The 24,998-nt window shown below is 37.7% G+C and overlaps 1 protein-coding gene across 1 annotated transcript in view; it reads right to left on the minus strand.

Annotated features, from left to right (window-relative positions):
- Positions 1–2,600: 2,600 nt before the first annotated feature.
- The window catches only part of si:dkey-106n21.1 (solute carrier family 23 member 2), a 61,214-nt gene continuing 38,816 nt past the window's right edge, over positions 2,601–24,998 (minus strand). Inside the window, exons 8-12 of the mRNA XM_039615643.1 lie at positions 23,295–23,548; positions 15,801–15,965; positions 14,343–14,451; positions 3,336–3,431; positions 2,601–3,255 (exon numbers count right to left, since the gene is read on the minus strand). Of these exons, the coding sequence (XP_039471577.1) occupies positions 3,086–3,255; positions 3,336–3,431; positions 14,343–14,451; positions 15,801–15,965; positions 23,295–23,548 (794 nt within the window). The 3' untranslated portion in view covers positions 2,601–3,085. The remainder of the gene's footprint in view (positions 3,256–3,335; positions 3,432–14,342; positions 14,452–15,800; positions 15,966–23,294; positions 23,549–24,998) is intronic.

Here is a 24,998-nt window from a genome sequence, read left to right on the forward strand (position 1 = left end):
ACTCAGGCTTTATGTTTGAATCCAATAACAAAAAGATTTAAGCATTTAAGCACACGTTTATACTGTGAGACCCTGATGGGGGTCTCTTATGCTGCATAAACCTGCCTTAATCATTGGCTCTAGAAGTGCTCTGCGTTTGTCTTAAAGCAATTAACCTTTGCCTCAGCAGTTACCCTGTCTCTGTAACTGGGCAGCATGCTGTGAGACAGACATGCACGTAAAAGGTTACTGTAAATGCTGCTACACATATGCAAGTTCAACTCATTTTCTTTGTTTTTAACATTTTAGCATAACATGTTCATTGTCTTTTTTAGCATTTAAAAAATAATGTAACATATTTTTAAAAAAGTAGATGCTATGCAATTATTACTGTTAACTCTAGTCCCTGGCAGTAAAGTCCTGCCAACTGCCAATGGACTCTACATGAGGGAAGTGGACTTTTATCTGGGATAAAAAATAAATATTTCTGTTTACACATTAATTCTTATAATCCTACTCTGGCCTTTGTAGTTGGTGAGGACTGGATGCCTCTCTGCCCCTGGCGGGGGTTGTACCACTAGTATGATTTGACGTATCGTTAATTCAGGGGATTTAAATATTCACACTGAGAACAGCAACAATGAAAAGTGATATAAAACAGACAATCCCTTTATTAGAATGTTTTGACTTTAAATAGCATGTGAATGGACCCATTCATACAAAAGGTCACACACTTGATCTAATTGTTTCCAGACGCCTTGATGTCACAATTACAAATGTTCAAAATGTTGCTCTCTCTAATCATTATTATGTGTTTTATTTGTTTTGTCAAAACAAATACCAACCGATTAATTAACAAGCATTACATCAATGGCAGCACAACTGACATATTTACCGGTGAATTTTCAAAGCACGCATTACAAGTAGTGTCATCATATGAATAAATGCTGCACAATTTCTCTGATGAAATTTCTCAAATAATTAATTATATTGATTTTGCCAGAAGTGTAAATATACATAATCCACCTAAAGTTCCCTGAAGAAACAAAGGAAAGGTAAAGATGGCAGAAAAAAAATGTTGCAGACCTTTTATTAAGCTCACAAGCCAATTGGTTTAAGAGTTGGTCAGGTCATGTTCTTCACTGGTAAGTGCAAAAGTTTTTGTGTGTTATTTCGTAGCTTTGGAACTGCTCAAATAAAAATTCAAAGGTTTTTCCTGTGGGTCTATCACCGGTCTGTTACACGTTAACCTTCACATGGTCCTGCTTGGTGCTGTCATAAAAAATCTCAGTATATCCCATCATTCTATGCACATGACACTGCTTCACCTAACCTGAACCCTTTTCCTAACATGATCTAACCTTTTTTTTTTTTTTTTTTTAACAAACTAATAAGCTACACTGATGAAATTAACTCTGGATGTCTAGAAACTTTATAGAATTTTTTTAGAACAGAATTATTTGTAGTTGGTTGAACAAGTCAGTTAGTTCACATTTATCTTCCCTGCCTCTGAAACACAGTAAACAAGTCAGAAACCTTGGCGTCATGTTGAACAGTGATCACAGTTTTGATAATAAGGTCTGCTGCCAGAGTCGTTACACGTACATGGAAATTTGAACATGTTACCAGAAGTACTGAAGTACTTCATTGGCTCCCAGTTCAAAAAGTTAATTTTAAACTTTATGAACTAAACATTCGCTGCCTCACTGCTCACTGTCTGCAACCCAGTTAAACAACATCAGGTGTCCCCCGAATCAGAGCTACGTGTGGTGAGGGTTTCAGTTACTGTGCTCCTATATTTGTAACAAGTTGCCTGCTGACCTGAGGTAAGTTACAACTGTGCCTGCATTCAAAAAACGACGCAATAAGTCAAAAGCTGAGTGTCTGTGAGTGTGTGTGCATGTGTATGTTAGCTGTTTTAACTATTATAAGATTTATTTTTCACCTGTCATTATAAACCTTTATAGATTTGTGTTTATTTTTCCTCTCTGTAGTAAGCAGATTGAATTTGAGTATGATGAAATCTGCTACATAACTAAAGTTGCCATTACCATGATTTGGTCAAACATTGCAAATATTTTAGTATTTCTACTGTGTAGTTTGTATGCCCACAGTTTTTCCCTTGTTGCTCCTTGTTTGTTGTGTGTCTGAACTTCTGGATTGTTTTTTGGACTTTACTTTTGCCATATTTGGATTTGTTTGCCTCCTCTGCCTTCCTGTGTACAGCTGTTTGGATTAAAGATCTGGATTTTTGTGTGTCCTGCTTGTGAGTCCTGTTCCTTCATGATCATTGTAATTAGCTGTTTACTCTTAAAAAGCTATAAAATAATCACTAATATAAAAAACATTAATAAGCAACAACCTCAATCTCAACTCGTCACATTTTAATACAACCTGTGACAACAAGTTCAAACAAATGAAACAATGAAAATGAAGCAGGACACAAACGTCAACGATATTAAAAAAAAAAACATCCTAATCTTTATAAATGCGCTACCTAGTATTAATCATTTACAAAGTTGCAATATAAATTGCAACTTTACAGAAACCATCCATATCATTAATTAATTAAACATAATATAAAAACAAACTAGTAACCAATTAGTAAAAATATTGTTTCAGTGTTTGTTTTCAGTAAGTGAGATTAAACTAGATTTTATTTTAATAATGTTAAAGAATCAGCGCCTTTATGTCTCCACTGGATGTTCAGTCTAAAAGATAGTTTCAGAAACACGATGGAAGTTTAAAGCCGCAGCAGCTTGACCTCTGGATGCCTATCGATGCCATGTACACTGTAATGTGAATGTAAAATTCTGTAGTGTGAAACACTTGTATTTGTTTCAAAGATTAAAATGTTAAGAAATAATTAACCAGATCAACAAAAGTGGGAAACTGAAACTGCAGCAGAAAGGTGACACTGAAAACACTGTCAGCAGTGAGGTTTAAAATGAACAGTAATAGCATTGAAGAAATAAGGCAAGTGTCATGTAAACTTATTTTGTCATTGAGAATATTCCATCCTATTAAGACTTCTTTGTTCTAATGGGGCTAACAGGCCAACATTAATGTTGCACACTGAGTTATCACATCATTACATGGCTGCCTCCTACTGGGTGGTCTTGTAAGAAGGGAGGAAGGGGAGGCACTGGAAACATCTAAACCTTTTCAAAACCCTGTTGCAGAAAGGTATATCATAGCATGACTGGTCATGCATGTTTTCGCTTCCATCTTGCACTTTGTCCTGCCAGTTCTTGATACCTCTCTCTTTGTCAGTACCTGAAAAAGATGGGATGAGGTTAGATGATAGAGCTTACTTTATAATTAATTGTCTTTAATTCAAGTATTCTGTCATTCACCTGGAATGGTGTTATCCAGTATGAATCCAAAAAATCCACCGATGAACATATGTGTGGTAAAAAGCACTACAATCAATTGGTCCAGCTCTTTTATTCCTTTAGAGACAAGAACAAACAAAACAAGTCGTTAACCTTTATTAGCCTAAGATAAAAGAACTATAAATCTTGTACAAGATTTTCATTGCGCTTGCCTCTTTTAAAACTAAATCAAGGCCATCCATCCACCCATTTCCTTAACTTCTTATGCAGTTTAGGTCACGAGGGAGCTGGAGCTTATCTCAGCTGACATGCCAGTCCAGCATAGGGCCAACCCAGATAGACAGCATTCACTCTTACTCAGTTTACTGTGTGAGGAAGCCAGAATACCTGGTATGCACTTTTACCACTGTTGCTGAGTTTACCGTACACATTTTATTTGTGTGGTGTGTGGTTATATTCAAGCATCTTAGAAGCAAATGAGTGAATCTGTATATGTCTGACTGAGATGGATTTGTCTGAGATATTTTATGAGTGGCCTGTAAACTGTTCGTGGTATTTTTTGACAGTTAAAAACTTTCTTTGTTTTAGGTTTTCAAAACATTCGATTTCACATAGACACAAATAGATTAATATACTAAAGTAGATTTCAACATTAACAATGTTGACATGTTCAACGCACATAATCTATGAAAACAATGGAAATGTCATTATTGGGGAGTTCAAAAAATCAACCTGACATCAGAAGGCTGCAATAAAAACATCATAAAACGTCAAAGTTTTAATAAAGCCTTGTGAATTTTCCAACTCTGGGACTAATAAAGGTTATATGTATCTTAACTTGGCCTTCACTGGGAGTTGCACTGTACTCCTGTTTATATAAAATTTTTACCTGAAGAGTGGATCTTGGTGAGGTTATCTGGTTATGGCTTACCGAGAAATGTCTGTTTCAAATTAATTAATTGTAGTCAAACATTAGGCTAAAAATAAAAGGATTTTTAAATCTTATCAAACCTTATGAAAACTTTTTTAAAAATCAAATTTAACAGGATATTTTGTCTAAGTAACATGTATGTTCCCTTGACCACTGAAATCAAAGACAAGCTAGATAATGCTTCCAAATAACTATTCAAATCACTTCCCAGATACAGTTAAAAATGGACTGACTTTTTGAAGGAATCTGGGTCAGTACAGAATGTGATGTCACTAGGTTGGTTGGTTGCTAATAGATTCCTATTAGTTTATGTTAGCTAATTAGTGACAAAACCAATAACTCCATGGAAAATGTTTAATTCAATTCAATTCTATAGAAATAAAACTAAAGTGGCTTAATGGTGCTTTATATTGTAAGGTAAAGACCCTACAACAGGGGTTCTCAAACTTTTAGGGGCCAAGGACCCCATAGAGGGGGTACATTTTTTTCCAAGGACCCCCTTATAACCCTCATGCTTTGTAATGAGATGCCACTTTAGCTTGGCTGGCTTCATTGCTTCATTTGCTAGCACCTGAAGACACACAGTGCATTTTGGTCTTCCATCATCATTCTCGATAAAGCCAAACTCGAGGGGACTGTTGTCATACTTTCTAATTTTCGGTTGTTTGGCTTCTGCATTACTTGATGAAGTGGACAGACTTAAATATTTGTCCATTGTGCTATTAGCTCAACCTCAGATGATGCACATGTATTTACGTGCCACTATGCGCCAGGTGACACTATGTGTTTTCACAGACCCCCAATCTGCACCTTGCATACCCCTGGGGGTCCGCGGACCTCAGTTTGATAGCCACTGCCCTACAATAATAGAGAAAAAACCCCAACAATGAAATGAGCAATCACTTTGAGCAATAACTTGGCAACAGTGGGAAGGAAAAAGGAAAAGTCCAAGAATGAAGTGGCTGCCTGCCACCACTAGTTGAATTTAATGAAAGGAAGAGAGAACAAAAAAAAACCACACTGTGGAAAAGAGTCACAGATTAAGTAATGCAAGGTAAACTCAAACTTAAAATTGGTCCAATACTGTCCTTCCTGTGTTTTTTCTTCGTCTGGTGGGTAAACTGAGAGGGGCAAATAGCTAGCAGAGCAGATGTCCACTAAATGTGATCAGTACCATTTTATGCCATAAAATACTTTCTTTACCCAACACATCCAAACATAATTAAGTTTCTTACCAAAGCACGATCAGGAATCCTACCATCCAGTGGCATGTTCATCTATCCATCCATCCCTGCATCCATTTTCTTTCGCCTATCAGGAGCAGGGTCATAAGGGCAGAAACCCAAACAGAGATGCCCAGACTCACTGTCCTCAGCCTCCTCCTCTGCTTATCCAGGGGAATAACACCAAGACATTTCCAGGCCAGCTAAGAGATGTAATCTCTCCCATTTGTCCTAAGTCTGCCCTGGGGCCTCCTCTCAGTGGGATATGCCCAGAACACCTCAACCAGGAGACACATAGGAGGCATCCTTATCAGATGTGCAAACCACCTCAGCGAGCTCCTTTTGATGAGCATGTCCACCAAACAAAAAAAAAAATCTCCCTGTGGACATGCTCATGCGTTCTAGGATTATCAGTTATGCTTCAGTTTCTTGTGTGATACGTAAGTAGTAAACTGGTTGGATATGCTTGGGAGAAGAAAAACTATTTTATTGCCAGTTGATTGAACTGCTCAGTCTGTCCACTCAACCTAACAACAAAAATCACACACAGAGGGGGCAGTTTGTCCACACAGACAAAGGTGAATCAACAGTTAGCCTGACTCAAACAGGCTCTTTTGCACATAGTCCCCATTTATTAAACTGCTCGACAAACCCTAACACTACAGTCAGCAGGAGAATTTTTCCATTACAGTGCAGCTAGCCAACAATAAAGAACAACTTACTGCGTAGGAGACAGAGAGTGAAAGTTGATTGTAAAACAAATTAGTTTTTTAACATAAAAGTTATTGCTATAGCCAGGGACGGTATTTTAAAGTGGGGCTTTATGGTTTAATACACATTAATACACAACTGCAGCAAAGTGTGTAATAGACAGGCTGGTCCAAATCGTGAAGTGGATATACATGCAGAATTTGCATTACCAGGTGGGGGAGATAATATATTTAAAGTCAGGAAGACAGTAGTGAACACAAAAAATTATATGATTTACATTCTTGGGTCATTAATCGACAGAAATGATAAAGCTAGTTGGCTAATATGTATTTACATATGAATAATGTCTGTTTAAATGCTTTCCCATGATTATTTTAATGTTGGCTTGAAATAAAATATCTCACTCTGCTGGTTCCGCAGCTTCCTGCAACTTTGCATGCATGTCTGTTTCATGGTTTGGAGAGGCAAAGTATGAAATGGCGGACTGGCGTGTCTGTTGCACGTTTTGCCGTGATACTGTCATGTCCACTTTAAGGTGATTGTTTTCTTTGTCACCACTTTCCAAAGTCTGCTTTTATAATAACTTTATAGTGGCCAGGAAGTCATGACGATAAAGCAATGATGTAAAATCTGCTTATGTATTTGGTTAAATCTACAAAGAGCAAAAAACCTCAGAACAAGCACTGCTAACCACAGTATATGTGACTGATTTCTTCTTTTTGCTGCACTGCCCCACTACACTGGACTTTAGGGTTCCCCCACCTACCAAATCCCATTTTAACTCTTTTGTTATTAAGATTTGTACCATATCAACCCTTATTTATTTTCTTAGGATTGGGGTATAGAGGAAGGACATGACTTTCAGGAAACAGTTTGGAGAAACGTGGTGCAGAGGTGCACAAGGAGATGACCTAGAAGGGGACAACTTCATTGTAAAACTAGCTACTATCTGATGCCAATAGTAAAAAATATATATATATTTGTAACTGATGAACTGATGTAAATTAAAATTTTACATGGAAACATTTAAGTGAAGTGGATAATAAGAAACAGAACATGTAGTAGCATTCTAAAAGAGCAAATTTGCAGGTAGTTTGATAAAAGCCACATTGTAGGGCTGGCTGTGGTGACACAAAGTGGTACCTAGGTACAATTTGCCTGTAGCACCTCACAAGAGCGTCCTGTGACATTGACAAAAGAGCCACGGATGTTTAGATATATGGATTTGTAAGGGTTTCTGTTGACCGAGGGGCACCTTTTTTAATCACTAGAGACCACTAAGATACTCTAAAATCCTGAGTCAGAGTTGGCTTTTCATGTGGCATGTGTGGCCACGAGCACATGGTGGAATACAGAGGGCCATTCAAAATGGAAATGCCTGCAAGTCCAAGGCCCTGCTTTCATAATCCTTCTCAGGCAATAAACTGCATAATGAAGTTGTATTGAATTGAATCAAGAACTGCAAACAGCGCTGACGTAGTTTGACTCTGAAAAAACTCTTGTTCAAATAACCCATCCCAAAACATATACACACAAAGGAACACACACACATTTCCTGCCCAAAACGGCAGCAGTCAAAAGTTCAAGGCATCCACTGAGTTGATTTTAAATCCAACAGCTTGTACATCGAAAGACGTCGGGATGAGCAAGAGTTTGTTTACAAAGAGCACTAACAGGTTTCCTCTTGTCTGGAGCTATCAGCTAAGTGTTGAGGCTGGGGACAGACTCTGGAGCAAGAGTGCTTTATCTGAGCTGGGCAGATTACAGCCAGTTACATGGGGGCAAGCCAAGAGGATTGGGAGGTAAGCAGCCTAGACCAGAGAAAACCAGACAAGCCCTCATGCCCAGTATTGAACTCTGGATTAGCACTTTCTTGGGAGACACTAGCATCACATGACTCATAGGATCAAGGTCTTATGTCTGCAGAGAAGAGCTGTTTAATCTTGAAGATTGCTCTTTTGATGGCGCTTCATAGGAGGTGGTCACAAAGCCTACGAATCAGCTAATCAAAATGTCATCAAAATAATGTAATTATCAGTTGTCAACCTGTGACGATCTATAACTCTCTTACTTCTAAGATCTCTGACTGATCATATTTACTTCACATTGTGTAATTTCATCTATTGGATTAATGTTTGGATTGATGACTGTATTAGTGTAAGCTGAGAGTGATCTATCAGTTGCATATGAATGCATATTGTATTATGTTTATGTAATGTAGAAAAACATTTAAAGTATTACAAAACAATTTTACCATTTTCTCCTTTTGCATTTAACTTTATTATTATTATTTTTACAGTTTCTGCTTTTTCAATATTGTTTTTCCCTGTTTAGTCATTCCTCTTACCTGACCAATAGGCAGTAATGTCAATGAAGAATTTGTGCACACTACATAAACAGAGGTGCAAGTAAACCTAGAGTTATCCATGATTAAACCCTTGGAATGTTTTATAGATTTGACCTGGTTCACCTAAGCACTGTGAAACCTTTATAAGATGTATGTGATGGGCTTACCATACTACAAATATTCATGCAGTTGCAGTGCTTTCTTTCTTTAAATTGTTTGCAAAATTGTCGGAGACCTGATTAAAGTATTCAGTTGGCAATATCTGCAATCAGCAAATTCCAGTGTAACATAGAAAAAACTATATTTTTACAAATGAAATCTAGACTAATTGTTAAAAACTAACAAACAAGAAACCAAACAAAAATATTTCAAGCATTAGCTTCTTTTCTGATGTTATCTGCAATCTGCACATCCCTAGATGTAGTAGTTTTCCAAAGAAGCTAAAGTCACATATAACCAAGCCAAGCCCTTAAAATTCTATTCTCAAAGCTGCTGACAACATCCACAGTATTACACTTTAAATAAATGTGATTTCAACCCAGCGTCCTTCTTGTGCTAACAAGAAGAAAAGGCATGCATGGATGTACAAAGAATCAAGCTCAAGAGCCTTGTCAGTGCCCCCTACTGGCTGAAATGCTGGTTTTATCCTATTCAACCCGTATAAAAGCTGCCTTAAAAGACTGGACTCCAAACTGAATGTTTTTCTGTCCTAAGTATGTAAAGGTAAAACCAAAGATCCCCAAAACACATTTAGTCTAAAAGACAATTTGCCACCTTTAGCCTACAGACTAAATGTAAAATGTTTGCCATCTGGGCCTGTGGGATTTTGGAACACCTTGGCATTAGGAGCTTAGGCTGGCAAAACTACTGCATCTTTTCAAGGGTAATCTCTAAGTGTCTGTGGGAACACAGCCTGGAATTCAGTGTAAGAGGACTACGTCACTGGATGTTTTATTTTTTGTCACTGTTTACTGATTGTGTTTTTGATTAATAAAAAGCAAAATGGTCAAACTTGTGTAATATTTCAAGCAGAAATCTTACAAAAGTGTCTCACATCACAACTATTTGGACACTTATAAATGTTATTAAAGCACCATAGCTTAGTTTCTTCAATTATGCACCAGATGTTTAGAGCACTTTCTATTGTGATTCCTGTTAGATAAAATCATAAAGGAGGTGGTGAAATAAATGATAGATCACACCCAGTGTGGGTACAGACAAAGAGTTTGTCATGGTACAGTGGCTACTGTGCACTGAACTGAGAAGAAAATGACGTGAAACTGCTGCTTTCCAACATTTTTAATGCTCATTGATGCATAGTAACAAACTAGTGCTGTGCCATAACAAACAGACATGGGTTGTGTGGGCTTAAATTGACAAAAGAGCAGGTGTAAATTCATTGCCATGTGCCATCTTGTGTATTTTATCAGATTACCTATTCTGTCGATATTATGCAGTGAAATAAATTATTATAAACCAGGCTGAATAAGCTAAAATACCACAGTGTGTTAGCAAGCTACATTCGTTGCTGTCTCTATAGATATCAGATCAAGGGTGTAGATTTGGTTTTGGTATTGGTGGGGACGGATGATTCAACCACCAAACCCTGCCCTGTTTCTTTTTTTTTTTTTCCTCTTTGTCTTTGCTTCTTGATAAAAAAAGGAGAAATATACTTGCCTACATATCCTTTTCTACATACTTTTAAACCATTTAAAATTACAATTCATAGTTTTATATGTGAATTATATAATGTTAAATTACTATTAAACAAATGACTGACTAAGTATTTCAGACTTTAGTTTCCTTCAGCCATATTCCATATAAATCAGGTATCATACAAAAATAAAAATAGCTTCAAATACAGTCATGACAATAAAAGAATATGACCTTAAGGACTTAACAACATTAGTTCAGTTATAGTACACCAACATCTCTGACACATTAGCACTAAGTGAACATTGAATGACCTGGTGGTTTTTGTCCATAAAGCTACTCATCTAAGATTACCACAAAGTGAAAGATCTCTCAGCAAAATTAGGCAACATTTTAGGCACTATTGCCCCGATCAAATCAGTGAGCTGGGATGTTTTATTCTAAACATGAACTACTGTTACAGCAACAGACACGAACTACTGGTGCCCCACACAACAACTCAATGTCCAGTATGTGAAAGAGCCAAACACATGCCTTCTCCTTTCGTTAACTGAGATAAACTGCTGGCATATTTATTTTACACCTATACTGTCCCTCCTGGTGGACATGGCATACAGCAGCATTGTTTAAACTCATTTGAGTCATTGTTGACCTTAGCCATCTTTTTAGTCTTCTGAGAGCACTGAAGCTTCTTTCAGCCTCAGTACATGTGTTTTATCCTCAGATTAAAATTATTATTCTGTGCTTGATGTGCCTCACCTTTGGCCCTGGCTCTTCCCCTCTGACTGCACTAGGACATATTGCTACCTGATAAAATACCACATTGATTCGTGCCATATAAAAAGTGAGACATGTCAATTCAGATTCTTTGTCAAATATACACTAATGAATCAATTGACATCAGCAGCCTAACAATTGTCATGATAAAAAATACTAGTTAATCTATAGCACCAAAACATCAGTCAGTCACCTGTGACCTTGCCTCTTCACCTCTGTCCGAGCTACAACATGGCAGAGCTGCCTCTCTCACCTGACAAATAACAGTGAGACATTCCAAATACATGCAGTAACACATGTGCTTCAAATACAGTAATGAACCACCAAGCAGAAGCAGATCTAGAGAAATTTTTTAGGGTGGCATGAGGGTGGCAAAGAAATCAAATGGGGTGGCAAAATCAAATCCCCTTTTTCCCTCCAAACACATATGCAGGTGGTTACATATGGTTAAAATGATTCAAATGCAGTAAGTATACACGTTTTTCATATAAATATAGTCTATAACTTAATTATTGTCTGTAGCCCACATAATTAAACACTTTAGTTACATAAAACATGTGAGTTTTGATCTTATGTACTGTATAGCCTGTATAATAAATAAATATGTAGCCCAATAAGTATAAAATCCAGAAAGCTACACAACATGGGGCGATTCATTTACAAACACAAGTCTAACTTAAGTTTCACACTTTCTTTTGTTAGAAAACAATCACATTGTTACAGCTTAAATTAAACAAAATGTCAGAAATGCACTGTCACGAACAAAAATTTAAACCTAATTTTTCATAATTTGTTGGATTAACCCACTGAGGTCTGAAATACAACCGGCCATTTTTGACTCCTTTTGAGTTTACGTTTGTATTTCACCCTCAAATTTTTTCATTTTATTTTTTTTCCCCTTGCCTTGTTTGGTATCATTCTTTTCAGCTCAACTGAATTTAGTTGTTTTTTTCACTGACATACTGCATTAGTACTACCATTACTATTAATAGTACTATTACTGATCTGAAATCACACAAAGAACTTAAAATCCTAGTAGTATCTGTTACTGTAAAAAAAACAAAAAAAACAGACATGTTGAGTAAATTTTTATAACTTGAAATGCTAATATAAATTGTACATTTTGTAAACATATACAACTATTTATCTAAAAATGCAATCTGCTGTTTTTTTTTTTCATTTTCTACAACCATTTAAAAATATTACTAAAACTAAAACAAGAGAACAATCAGGTTTCGCAATAAGAGGCCCCACAAATGATGTGTGCCAGTAAAATAAATGTTTGTCCACCAAAAGACAGAGGAGAACAGCACAGGGATAAACCAAGGACACAACGACCAGGACAGAAAGGCCAGGACAGAAAGGCCGGGGATCGAACCGCTTCCCAACCCCCTGAGCCACGGTCGCCCCATACCAAATTTACGCCCTTGTATCAGATATCTTTTGTGCTTGAACATTGGTATTTTTTCTCTGCAATCGACAAGTGATACCTGGGCAGCTTGGTGCCAGAGCTGGGCCATGTACTATGAAACAAGTTCAGCACACACATGATATTCAATACCTGGCTTCACTTACCCTGCCAATTGTGTTAAGCAGTCACACGAAGGTGGTTATCAGCTCAGTCAGCCCAAGGTTTCCTAATCCAGCTATGCACACATTCACATGAAAGATGTGGCATATGACCAACCAGATGACCATTAGAAAAATGGTCAGATTTTTTTTTAGTTTTCCTTTCATTTGTGTCTGATTTCACAAACGAAAGGAAAACTATTTAAAATATAAAGACATTAACAACAGGACACAGCAGTGACACAGTTGCTGCAGACAATGATATCAGTTGCTCTTAAAACAGCTTTAAACATTCTTGGTATCTATACACTATCTGAAACTATTTTCTGGAAAATTGATTGGTCAGTGAGCAGCGATTTTATACGCTACTGAGCTAGAACCTGCTTCCGAGCAGGTTAGTTCTCCAGCTTATAGCTTTATAGGCCCTAACCATACTTTGTACTATTATGGAGGACTTCACTATGTACAGGATTGAAATACTGATTTTTTTTCATGTCCTAAGAATAACATATATACATATATAAATGACAGCAGTTTCTCAGTTAATGACTCAGTCAGTCAGGTAGACTGCAAGGTCTACAGAGTATAGACACAGAATCCAAATGTAGGACATAGAAAGCTGACTTCAGCAACAAATGGTGAGTCTTTAATATTGGCTATAAACAAAAGTCCAAAAGAACAAAGTCCACTAAGACAAGCAATAAGCACAAAAAATGGACAACACAGAGCTGCACAGGAGCAACACAACTAATGCTTTAACAATATACAAAAAGAGTTGATTACATGCAGACTGGATAGGAACAAGACACAGGTAAAACTAAACACACACAGAACTAACACACACAAGAGAAAAAAAAAGAAAATAACACAAAATACAAAACAGAGAGAAAAGATGAGTCACATTAACATGAAAACACAGACAAAGGAGCAGTGTTACTCCAGTGATGTAAAGCAGAGGAGTGAGACAGAAGAAGAAACAATTCAGGAAACAACCACAACAATAAATCACAGAACGAGGCATGAAAACTAGACAGGAACCAGAAAAATATCATAAAAGCTCAGGATACTGGGAAAAAAGGAAATCATGAGCCAAAACAGAAACTTATTGTAAGAACAACATGTTAAATTGGAATTAGACATCAAAGATTCAACAATATCACATTCAAACTCAATATTAAAATAATAAATCAACCCAGTAATCCAAAAATTAAAGTAGTCTAAACTTCACACACAAAAACAATAAAACACAAACAGGCACACACGCTCAAGGATGAGCTCAAAAAATGAAACCTCACTATTGGATTCAACAAAAAAAAAAATTTTCATTTAGTTTACTGGAGTAATTTATGCTCTTTCAACAAAATATTGTGCACTAAAAAAATGTTTTTGGATTTACTTAAAAAAGTTATGTCAAATAGCCCAACTTTAGGTGGAAGTAACTCCTAAGAAACTATGTTTTATTCCAAAAAGTTGAACTGAATCATTAAAAAGTTAGCCTGCTAAAACAGAGTGTCGTATTGAAAGAACACAAGTGAATCGAGTAAAACTAAAGTAAAATAAAATAAATAAATAAATAAATAAATAAATAATATTAATTTGTTCAGTAAATTCAACTAAAAAAGACTTTGAGTGCTTTCACAGGTTGGATGGCACCACTTGACATTTTTTAAATTAAAAAAAACTTTCCTGACAGACTATGTTTCACATCAATATGTGCATTATTTTAACTGTATTTCTATACTTTTGTGGAAATACTAATTTTAAAGGCCTAAAGGTGTGTGCATGCATGAGGGAGTGTATGTGAGTGTTAAAATCACCAGTGTCAATGATGCCAGGATTGGACTGAAACCAGGTGGGTAGAACCAGACCGCTGAAGGTTGAGAAGCCCAGGATGACAAGGTTACGTGAAGAGTTAAGATCCACATACTGGAGAGAGAAAAGAAGACAGAGGGGGGCGTGTGTGAAATAGGGTGAGAAAGAAAGAAAGAAAGAGAGACAGAAATAATGTGATACAAATTTGCTAAAACTGGTTTATTGACTCTCAGATGCAAGCCATTATTTTGTTGATCTGTTTCAGCTAGCTGACATTTCTGCTGTGGAACTTTGGAAATGAGATTAGAAATAATCAGGAAAAAAAGAGACCCAGATTCTATTTTGGTAAGGGATTCACATTTATTTGGTCATGACAGGTTAACACAGGCCACAGTGAGGTCAATGTAGAGATATATATATCTCTGTGTGTGTGAAAGTATGTATAAGACTATATTATATATTATTATATATTACCTGCCTATAATAATGAAACATGATACACAATACTGTTACAACAGTACAAAACGAAATAGCTACAAAATATAGGCTGGGAAAACACCATCATTTTTCATCTTTAAAAAAACTGATAGAGCAAGTTCTTTAGCCAAAAAATACCATAGAGGGGTGGAACTAAAAATACAGTCATTACATTGTTGTGCAACAGTTCAGTTAAGGTATTTGCATTTTCTGTATTTTCTAGCAAGTACTTCCTTAAACACCGTCCCACTTGTGTTTTTCAACAATTAATTAGTCTCAAAGTAGGAGACCTTTATAACAGCTAAAAATTTACAGTGTTTAGCTTTCAGTTGTCATTTAGGTATTAAGAAAAATGTTTGTCGTTAAAAAACAAACACTCAAAAACCTTTTCTGGAATATCATTAAAATACTATCTTCTTGTCTGCGTGTTTGCCCAATGCGTTTGCTGTAATCACACTGAACTAGCTTGATACAGGAAAGGGGATTGTTGACCCTAACTCACTTAACCTAACCTTGAAATCACATATTACTGTACTTACATTGAATTTCATGCATTACAGATTACACTTACAGTGCACTAGCAACTGCCAAGCTCAATATCTGACTATATAATATCGAAGCAATTTTACAATGATCAGACATTTTTGTGCTGTAGATTTCTTAAAGGTTATTACAATTTAAAGTGCCAAATGGTAGACAAGTTAATGACAACAAAATGCAAATAAAGTTTTTAATACACACATGATCCTTATTTTCTGTTTTTGGCTGTATTCTAGATAGATTTAACAACACTGCTCACTGTGGAACCAGTGAGTCCAAGAAAGCTTTAATCGGGATGGTGCTTTGTTTAGCAGTGTCATTTTATTTGAAGGTGTTAAGGATTAGGGCATCTTATTAAGCTATGCTCCAGTTACTCTGAATAAAAAAAGGTGCACCAAATAAAAGACAAATACAATTTGATATGCTGTGAAATTGATTGTGTTCACCTGGAGGTTGGATATCCCCACTGCTGCAATCATTCCAAACATAATGAGGAACATGCCTCCAATGACTGGATCTGGGATAGTGATAAAAATTGCTCCAAACTTTCCAAAGATTCCCAGGATGATCATCAGAATTCCAGTAGTCTGGAGGACCAGCCTGCTGCCAACCTAACATAAAAACAGAACACAGGGACTCACTGTAAGGTGTACACAAGAAAACTTAAACCATCATTATTGTTGCAAGGATGTTGGAAGAATCTCTGGGACTCACTGGATATGTGACAAGACAACACAAGAAGAGTGATAAAGTGTCTCGAAGCCATAACATTAAATAATAACTATATCTGAAATTGTCCCGTGATAAGACAGTGTGTAAATGTTTTTAACAGGTGTATACATACTAATCCCGTGTTTTGTATTGAAAATACAGTAACCTGTGTTTTCAAGCAAGACACAAATACAAGTGGATTTAGGTTACCATTAACCAGTGCACAAACAAAATACATAATACATACAAATCCATCTTGAATGTTGTCAGTGGCTGTCAAAAGTAACCTTGGTTTTGGTCCCTTTCAATTAATGGTGCAAATCTCCCAAAGGTGTCCTTTTAAATCTGGTGCCTGTAGAGTACATTGATCTCATTGTCAAGTTGTTCAAGGAACAGTTTTAAAATATCTTTGTGCTTTGGGACATGGCATGTTACCCTGCTGGAAACATCCCACTTAAGATGGGCACCCCATGTGGTGTAACCCACTAGAAGTGGTGTAAACCACTTTTATTCACTGGCTTTTAAATCAGAATGAGTTTGTATTACTTCTATTTCTCCTATTTCTTACTCAAATCTTCTCATTTTATGCTTCTTTTCTTAAATGTTGTCATCTCTTTTGATTATTTTAAATGTATACCACTTTGCTCAACAGTCTTTTAAATGTGCTATATAAATACATTTGACTTTGACTTTGACTAACCCATGTGATTTAAAGTGCTGTGTATTCAGAAATACTATTCTTACTGGGCTGTAATGATTAATGAGTTACCTTTGCCCTCCTATTAACTTCAGGCAGCCTGGGCATACTCCTCTGACACCTGACATCAACAAGGTCAAGTAAATCATCAATTTCTCAAATACTGAAACCAGGCAGTCTTGCACCAACAACCATGAAAGAAATGACATGAATCACCCCTTTTCCCCAATTCCGATCCTTGATTAGAACGTCTGCAGGTTGTCATTAACATGTCTACATGACTAAATGCATTGACTTGCTGTCAAGTAATTGTGTATTTAAATATTTACCTTAATGAGCAGCTGAGCATAGCGAAGAGGCTGGTGAGTGTATATCGGCACTTACAACAGCAATTTACAAAATCTGAGCTTTAACTTAGGCCATGAAACAACAGAGGGCCTGCTTTGACTCTGTAAAATAAAAAAAATAACAGTGACTGCTCCACCAGTTAAACTGTATATGGTCGTCAGTTAAAAATGTAGTTTAGTCTGCAGCACAAACAGTAAGACTCACAAACAACAACAATGCAATATAACTAAATCATTCATGTTTATAGCCTTCCTCTCCCATTAATTGTATCACAAGACCATAATCTAAAGGTCAAATAAAATCATATTTCACCCTGCTTACCCTGCTCACTGTCTCTGCTTCCACTGAGTCCATCCAAACAGTTAAAAAGATAATTATCCACTAAAATACAAATGCATAACTTTTAAAAAATCTTACTTGTATAATCACAGTTCTACTGAACTATTTCTGTATACAGTATGGATTTCCCAAGGCTGTTAACTGCTCCAACCTCCCATCTGTATGGAAAAATATTTACAGATATTTCAGTCACATGGCCATTAATAGTATGTGTTATTATTATTTTTTCAGGCAGTTTCAGTGAATATTTTAGAATACTAAATTAACATCAAGCTCTCTTCTTACAACTAAAAATGTGTTGATAGTATTTATATTAATGGCTATGTACACATATCATAGCCAAAGCTCTCAGACAGATGAATCACAATTGTTTGACATGAATCAACATTATTTGTGCATTCCAAAGCTCATTTAGTTTCCTCTCCTTTCCTTTTGTATGGGGTAGGAGCATCATATGCCCAGATAAGACAGGGCACAGGACACCATAGTTATTGTTAGGTGAGGAATGGATGTTACCTATAGATACTTTAATGACAGTAACATCTGTATCCTAAAAATGTTTTATTGCATAATAAAAAAATAAAATAAATACAAAATTTAAAAAAATCTTTATTGCAGTCACTTATTATTTATGTCCCAATGTTCAAATTCTTTGTGACAAATTATGCAAGTACACAATAGATACTGTGTTTCACCAGAGTTAGAGGGGTTAGCTCAGAAAAGACAACTTAATGTAGCAACTTTTTTTTAAGTAACAAAACTACAGATAGTACAGAGGAGTCTTCTGAGGAAATTCTAGGGAGAAGTTTGCTCCTGTATGCCTTTAAAGGTCTTCATTTACTCAAACGCATGCCAAATTACCACAAAAGCTGATTGACATATGTGGTTACAGTGGCTTGCAAAAGTATTCGGCCCCCTTGAACTTTTCCACATTTTGTCACATTACAGCCACAAACATGAATCAATTTTATTGGAATTCCACGTGAAAGACCAATACAAAGTGGTGTACACGTGAGAAGTGGAACGAAAATCATACATGATTCCAAACATTTTTTACAAATAAATAACTGAAAAGTGGGGTGTGCGTAATTATTCAGCCCCCTGAGTCAATACTTTGTAGAACCACCTTTTGTTGTAGTTACAGCTGCCAGTCTTTTAGGGTATGTCTCTACCAGCTTTGCACATCTACAGACTGAAATTCTTGCCCATTCTTCTTTGCAAAACAGCTCCACAACTGCCCTGTGACGGCCTCAGAGGTTGTCTAAGAGAATATTGGGAGCAACAACACCATGAAGTCCAAAGAACACACCAGACAGGTCAGAGATAAAGTTATTGAGAAATTTAAAGCAGGCTTAGGCTACAAAAAGATTTCCCAAGCCTTGAACATCCCACGGAGCACTGTTCAAGCCATCATTCAGAAATGGAAGGAGTATGGCACAACTGTAAACCTACCAAGACAAGGCCGTCCGCCTAAACTCACAGGCCGAACAAGGAGAGCGCTGATCAGAAATGCAGCCAAGAGGCCCATGGTGACTCTGGACGAGCTGCAGAGATCTACAGCTCAGGTGGGGAATCTGTCCATAGGACAACTATTAGTCGTGCACTGCACAAAGTTGGCCTTTATGGAAGAGTGGCAAGAAGAAAGCCATTGTTAACAGAAAACCATAAGAAGTCCCGTTTGCAGTTTGCCACAAGCCATGTGGGGACACAGCAAACATGTGGAAGAAGGTACTCTGGTCAGATGAGACCAAAATGGAACTTTTGGCCAAAATGCAAAACGCTATGTGTGGCGGAAAACTAACACTGCACATCACTCTGAACACACCATCCCCACTGTCAAATATGGTGGTGGCAGCATCATGCTCTGGGGTGCTTCTCTTCAGCAGGGACAGGAAGCTGGTCAGAGTCGATGGGAAGATGGATGGAGCCAAATACAGGGCAATCTTGGAAGAAAACCTCTTGGAGTCTGCAAAAGACTTGAGACTGGGGCGGAGGTTCACCTTCCAGCAGGACAACGACCCTAAACATAAAGCCAGGGCAACAATGGAATGGTTTAAAACAAAACATATCCATGTGTTAGAATGGCCCAGTCAAAGTCCAGATCTAAATCCAATCGAGAATCTGTGGCAAGATCTGAAAACTGCTGTTCACAAACGCTGTCCATCTAATCTGACTGAGCTGGAGCTGTTTTGCAAAGAAGAATGGGCAAGAATTTCAGTCTGTAGATGTGCAAAGCTGGTAGAGACATACCCTAAAAGACTGGCAGCTGTAATTGCAGCAAAAGGTGGTTCTACAAAGTATTGACTCAGGGGGTTGAATAATTACGCACACCCCACTTTTCAGTTATTTATTTGTAAAAAATGTTTGGAATCATGTATGATTTTCGTTCCACTTCTCACGTGTGCGCCACGTTGTATTGGTCTTTCACGTGGGATTCCAATAAAATTGATTCATGTTTGTGGCTGTAATGTGACAAAATGTGGAAAAGTTCAAGGGGGCCGAATACTTTTGCAAGCCACTGTAATTGCAGTCCAGAATTTCATAATTTATGTAGTTTTACAGCCATTTTAGGAAACCCTACCCAAACTGGTGTGAAGACATGCATATTAATATGTTTAACTCTTACCTGACAATGAATTAAGTGTATGTAGGTAATGTGAAAGATTTGTTCATTGTAATATATCTGGATGCACACTCTATGTATCATAGTCCTTCTGTCCTCCTGGTAGTCCTGCCAGTTTTTCTTTCTCTCCACCTTGGCTCTCTCTCTCTCCTCTTGTATGTTTCTGCAGCCTTTAATCTCTTTGCAGTGTCTGTGCAAGAGTGTTCAGCTGTTGCTAATTGATCACACCTAGTCAGGTGTGGATAAAAGCATACTTGAAGTGGGCTTTCATAAAGGCTCACTTGTCTTTGTCTTAGTGGTACCAGCTATTTTAGCCATATTCTTATGTAATTTAAAATAAAACCTCTTCTGTGTAAAATTCTGGTATTAGTCTCCACATTTATGTTGTGGCTTTTGAGCTGGGTTGTAGCATAAATGGGGGCTCGTCCAGGATAGTTTGGACATTTTTGTGGAGACAGAATATCAGTTTTTTGGTTTCAGTTGATGCGTGAGCGTTAAACTGTTAGTGGTAGATACTCATCCCTGTTCCGTAAATCTGTTCACCTGTGTAAATGTCATCATTCTCTCTTTGGAGTTATGCATGTGAGTTGGAGAAAGAAGTCTGTTTCACTACCAAGTCTAAATCTATTGGCCCATCAGCTTGGATTCTGTATGTAGGGACTCTGGATGTCTTCCCTTTTTTAAATACACTATAAATAGGTTTTTTCACATCACTGTCGATAAAATCACCCAACTGCATTCTGAGTCTGCGTTTGAGTCCTGCCTGTGTGACAGAATGCTCAAGCCATAGATGGACTCAGTGGACTCAACTCTTCTCGTCGCGGGCTTGTCCAGCAGGAAATTCAGCTGGCAAAACACAAAGCTCTGCTGCTCCACATATCAACAAAACAAGATGAATTAAACCAGTGATATGCTTCGCTTCAAGGTATTGCTAATCCATCTCAGTAAGCCGAGCACGGCTGATTTTTCAGTGGACTTTTGAATTTTACCGGAAGAATATTGAGTGGGAAGTGAATGTTTTGAAGGGAGCATATTTTCATGAATTGTTGGAAGAAATGAAGTCTTAGCTAGGTGCAAAAGAATTGCCTACCTCTCTCAATACATTAATTTCTCTCTCTATCAGGGTGCCCTGCGCCGTTTCCTTGGAGGAACCCGGGGAAGGGGAAACGGAGTGTGGAGAACAGTCCATGCAGCTGGGCTGTGTCTATCTTTCTCCTACCGAACATCTCAGGCACACTGGGGCCGGGGAGTGCTTGTACTGTGGCAAAAAGGCTATTTAGTTGTTGTCTGTCCTCATGGTATAATAGATGGCACCTGGCAGTAAAGGTAGGGATATTGGTGGACAAATTTGAGTATTGTTCTTTCCTACCCTGTATATTGGTTTTGGGAAGATTGCAGACTTTCTTGCACTTTCTGCAGGCTTCAATTGACTCTGGTGCCAAACAAAACTTTTTAGATAAATCATTAGCCACTGAACTTTGCTTACCTTTGGAACAGTTACCTAAGCTTCTCCAGGATTCGGCTCTTAACGGCTCTCAGCAGTAGTCTTCCAGACTTCATACATCGCTCCCTCCCGGTTAACTTCATCATTTCCAGTAACCCTAACGAACTCATTCAGTTATATATGTTGCACCTGGCACACCCCTTGTTTCTGGACATCTTTGGTTGAGTAAATACAATCTGCACATTGATCAGGTCCAGAATACCATTGCAGGATTGAGCCTCTCCTATCATCAGGACCACTTACTATCAGCTTTGCCCCTGGGGGCCAGTCCTTCACCAGATCACGGGTTTGAACCACTGGATCTGTCCTCCGTGCCATCCGCCTATCATGACCTAGCTAATATCTTCCATAAAGATCTTGCTCTCTCTCTCTCCCCCTCCTCACAGGCCATATGCCTGGGCAACAGACCTTCTCCCTGGAGTCCCACTACCCACCAGCAGACTGTGCAGACTGTGCAGCCTGTCCAAGCTGGAACAGGAGGCAATGCATTCATTGGTGGCATATGGTCTGGTTCACTTGCTATTCCAGCACTGACTGGACGATAACCTTCATTCAGTGTCTGTTCTGCTGGTCCTCTTTCAAGAAAGATGTCCGGGAATATGTGTCTTCTTGCCAGGTTTGTGCTAAAAATAAGGCTCCTCCGACCTTTTCGTACACCTGGGAGGCCTTGGTCTCACATACCCCTGGCCTTCCCCCGCTCACCAGATAACACAGTCATCCTTACTAGCAGCCTACTACATCAGCTTACCCAAACTGTATCCCCACTGGATGCCCGAGTAATGACCCATCATGTGTTTCGGCTGTATGGGAATTCTTTCGGACATCTTGTTGGATCGTGGTCCTCAAATTACCTCCTGGGTGTGGAAAGAGTTTTGCTCTGCCCTGGGACCCCAGGTTAGTCCTTCTTCTGGGTTTTACCTGCAGACATAATGGCCAGCTGGAGAGAACAAACCAGGAGCTGGAGGCCTCCCTCTGATGCACAGTGTCCATGAATCCCTCCACCTGGAGCTCCCAGATAGCATGGGTAGAATATGCCTATAACTCCCTGACATCATCAGCAACTGGACGATCAACCACCCTTGTTTCCCTCTGTGGAAGGTGAGTGTTGTACTGACAGTGCAACACAATTTCTGCAGATGTCAGCTGCTCTGCTCTGGAGGGTGACACAGGTAGCTCTGCTTCGGACAAATGAGCAGAATAAATGAAGTGCCGATCATCACAAGACATCCGAACCCCATTACTTAACAGGTCAAAAGGTTTTGGCTTTCCATTAAGCATGTTCCGCTGCGGACTCAATCGTGCAGAGTCTCTCCTATTTCCATTGGACCACTTGAGATTTACTCTTTATTTAACCATGGAACATGCACATTCATGTATGTGTCTCGGATGGTATTATGAGACGGGACATGGCAGAGTTAGAAGAGCATTCTAAATTCAGGAAATATGCATGAAATATAGGATCATCTACTGATTGGAATGTTCCATGTTTCCCTGGGAATGACAAAGAGTTGTCTTGTCACACATGAATTACTGTGTGTGTGATTGATAAACCACTTAACAGGCAAACCATATGCTATAAGGCTAATGTCTTCTTTTGGACTAAAGGTTTAAAAATCACCCAAATGTTTGTTATGCTTTGAATCAGCTGAATTAAAAATCTTACAAATTGCCTTCTTAAAGAGATCTACAACCAGATAGGAGACAACAATTGTATATACCTTGGTAATACCCAGTGCAGCAATGTTTTGGCTGTAGGAAGTGGTGCCATTTCCAGTTCCCCACAGAGCAGCAAGTATGCAGCCAATACCCTCTACGGCGATGCCTCGGTTGACAGCGTGTATGGGTGGTGGAGGGGCACCAGACAAGCGAGCACAAGCATAGTAGTCACCAATAGATTCCATGGTAGATGCCAAGACCCCGGCCATCATACCCAGCACTGATGACAAACTCACTGTGGGCACACCCCATTGACCTGTGGATGCAGAGGAGGCATACTTAAGCTTCCCTAAGCTATAGGGACAGGAAGACTGAAATCATGTCAGTGGCTACAGTACCTAATAGATAAATCAGTCATTGTCAGTTTTAATAAACATGAAGATTTATTTATTTGCCGGAGTAAAAAATTGTAGTTTGAGTACCCATTAGTTTAGTTTGATGAAACCATTTTTGTGCTTTTTAATTATTTAACTTATTTTAACACTGTAGATACTCTAGAAATCATGTTGGCAAAGATGAAACCTGGTCAGTTGGAGCTTACTTGTATTCACATGCCATATTAAATTTAATTTAAATTTAATTTTTTAAAGAGAACGTTTTCTTAAATGCAAAAATTTATAAACACTTTTAAGTAGAGTCAAACCCAAATAAAATAAGATATATATGTACTTTAAACTAAGGTATGATTTTTTTTTATCTTTACTCTGTCATTTTGGAAGGCTTTATGAGTTTTTTTTACATGCGTTACTATGCATTAAAATGTGCAAGTGAAGGAGTGAATGAAGAGAAACGAGCATATCAGCATTCTGAAGTTTGCCCTGTGCTTCATTGCAAAGTTTTTGTGCTGTTGAAAACAAGACATTATGATGCTGTAGACGTTAATATTAACAATAATTCATGGTCCAACCTAAAATCCTTCAGGTCAGTGGAGTTTTACATGCCCATGTATATTTTTATTGGCTTGTGAAAAATGCTTTAATATTTATATTTTTAATTATTAATGCAATTTAATTGAGACAGTATTTCATATTATTTTACTTTCAATCAGAAAAATGTTATGAAAACCTTGAAATACACACCATGCCCCCCTTTAGGTTCACCCCTGTTTGCTTCCATCTAAAGTAGGAAGGTTGTCGTCAGCCTTCAGCAAGATGTATAATATGATACTATGGTTAACATAGTATCAGACTAAGTCAGCATCTCATCTGAAAAAAGTCGCTGAAAACCCCCCCGGCTCTGTTCAGCCAAGCATTCCTTTGATCTTAACTAGTAAAAACTTCATTAACTTTTTTCACAAATAAATAATTAACAACTATCTCACAGATGTAACAATAGATACAGCGACTTTCAATTATAAATATAAATTGATTTCAAAACAAATCAATTTATACTTATTTACTAGATTATATTTATATATTGACTCTTTCCCTAATTGATCTTTTTGACTTAACTTCAGTAATTACTTCCTCTGAACCATCAGCATGTCTTTTAGACCCCATTCCCACAAGTCTACTCAAAGTCCTACCCCAATATCAAAAATTATTGAAAAAGTAGTTGTAAAGAGAAATGAAGAGTTTCAGTCATAAAACAATAGAGAAACAGCATTACTGAAGGTTACAAATGATCTTCTTATGGCCTCTGACAGTGGACTCATCTGTGTGCTTGTCCTGCTAGACCTCAGTGCAGCATTTGATACTGTTCACCAT

This window comes from Oreochromis aureus, linkage group 7, assembly GCF_013358895.1.
Source record: "Oreochromis aureus strain Israel breed Guangdong linkage group 7, ZZ_aureus, whole genome shotgun sequence".
Lineage (NCBI taxonomy): Eukaryota > Metazoa > Chordata > Actinopteri > Cichliformes > Cichlidae > Oreochromis > Oreochromis aureus.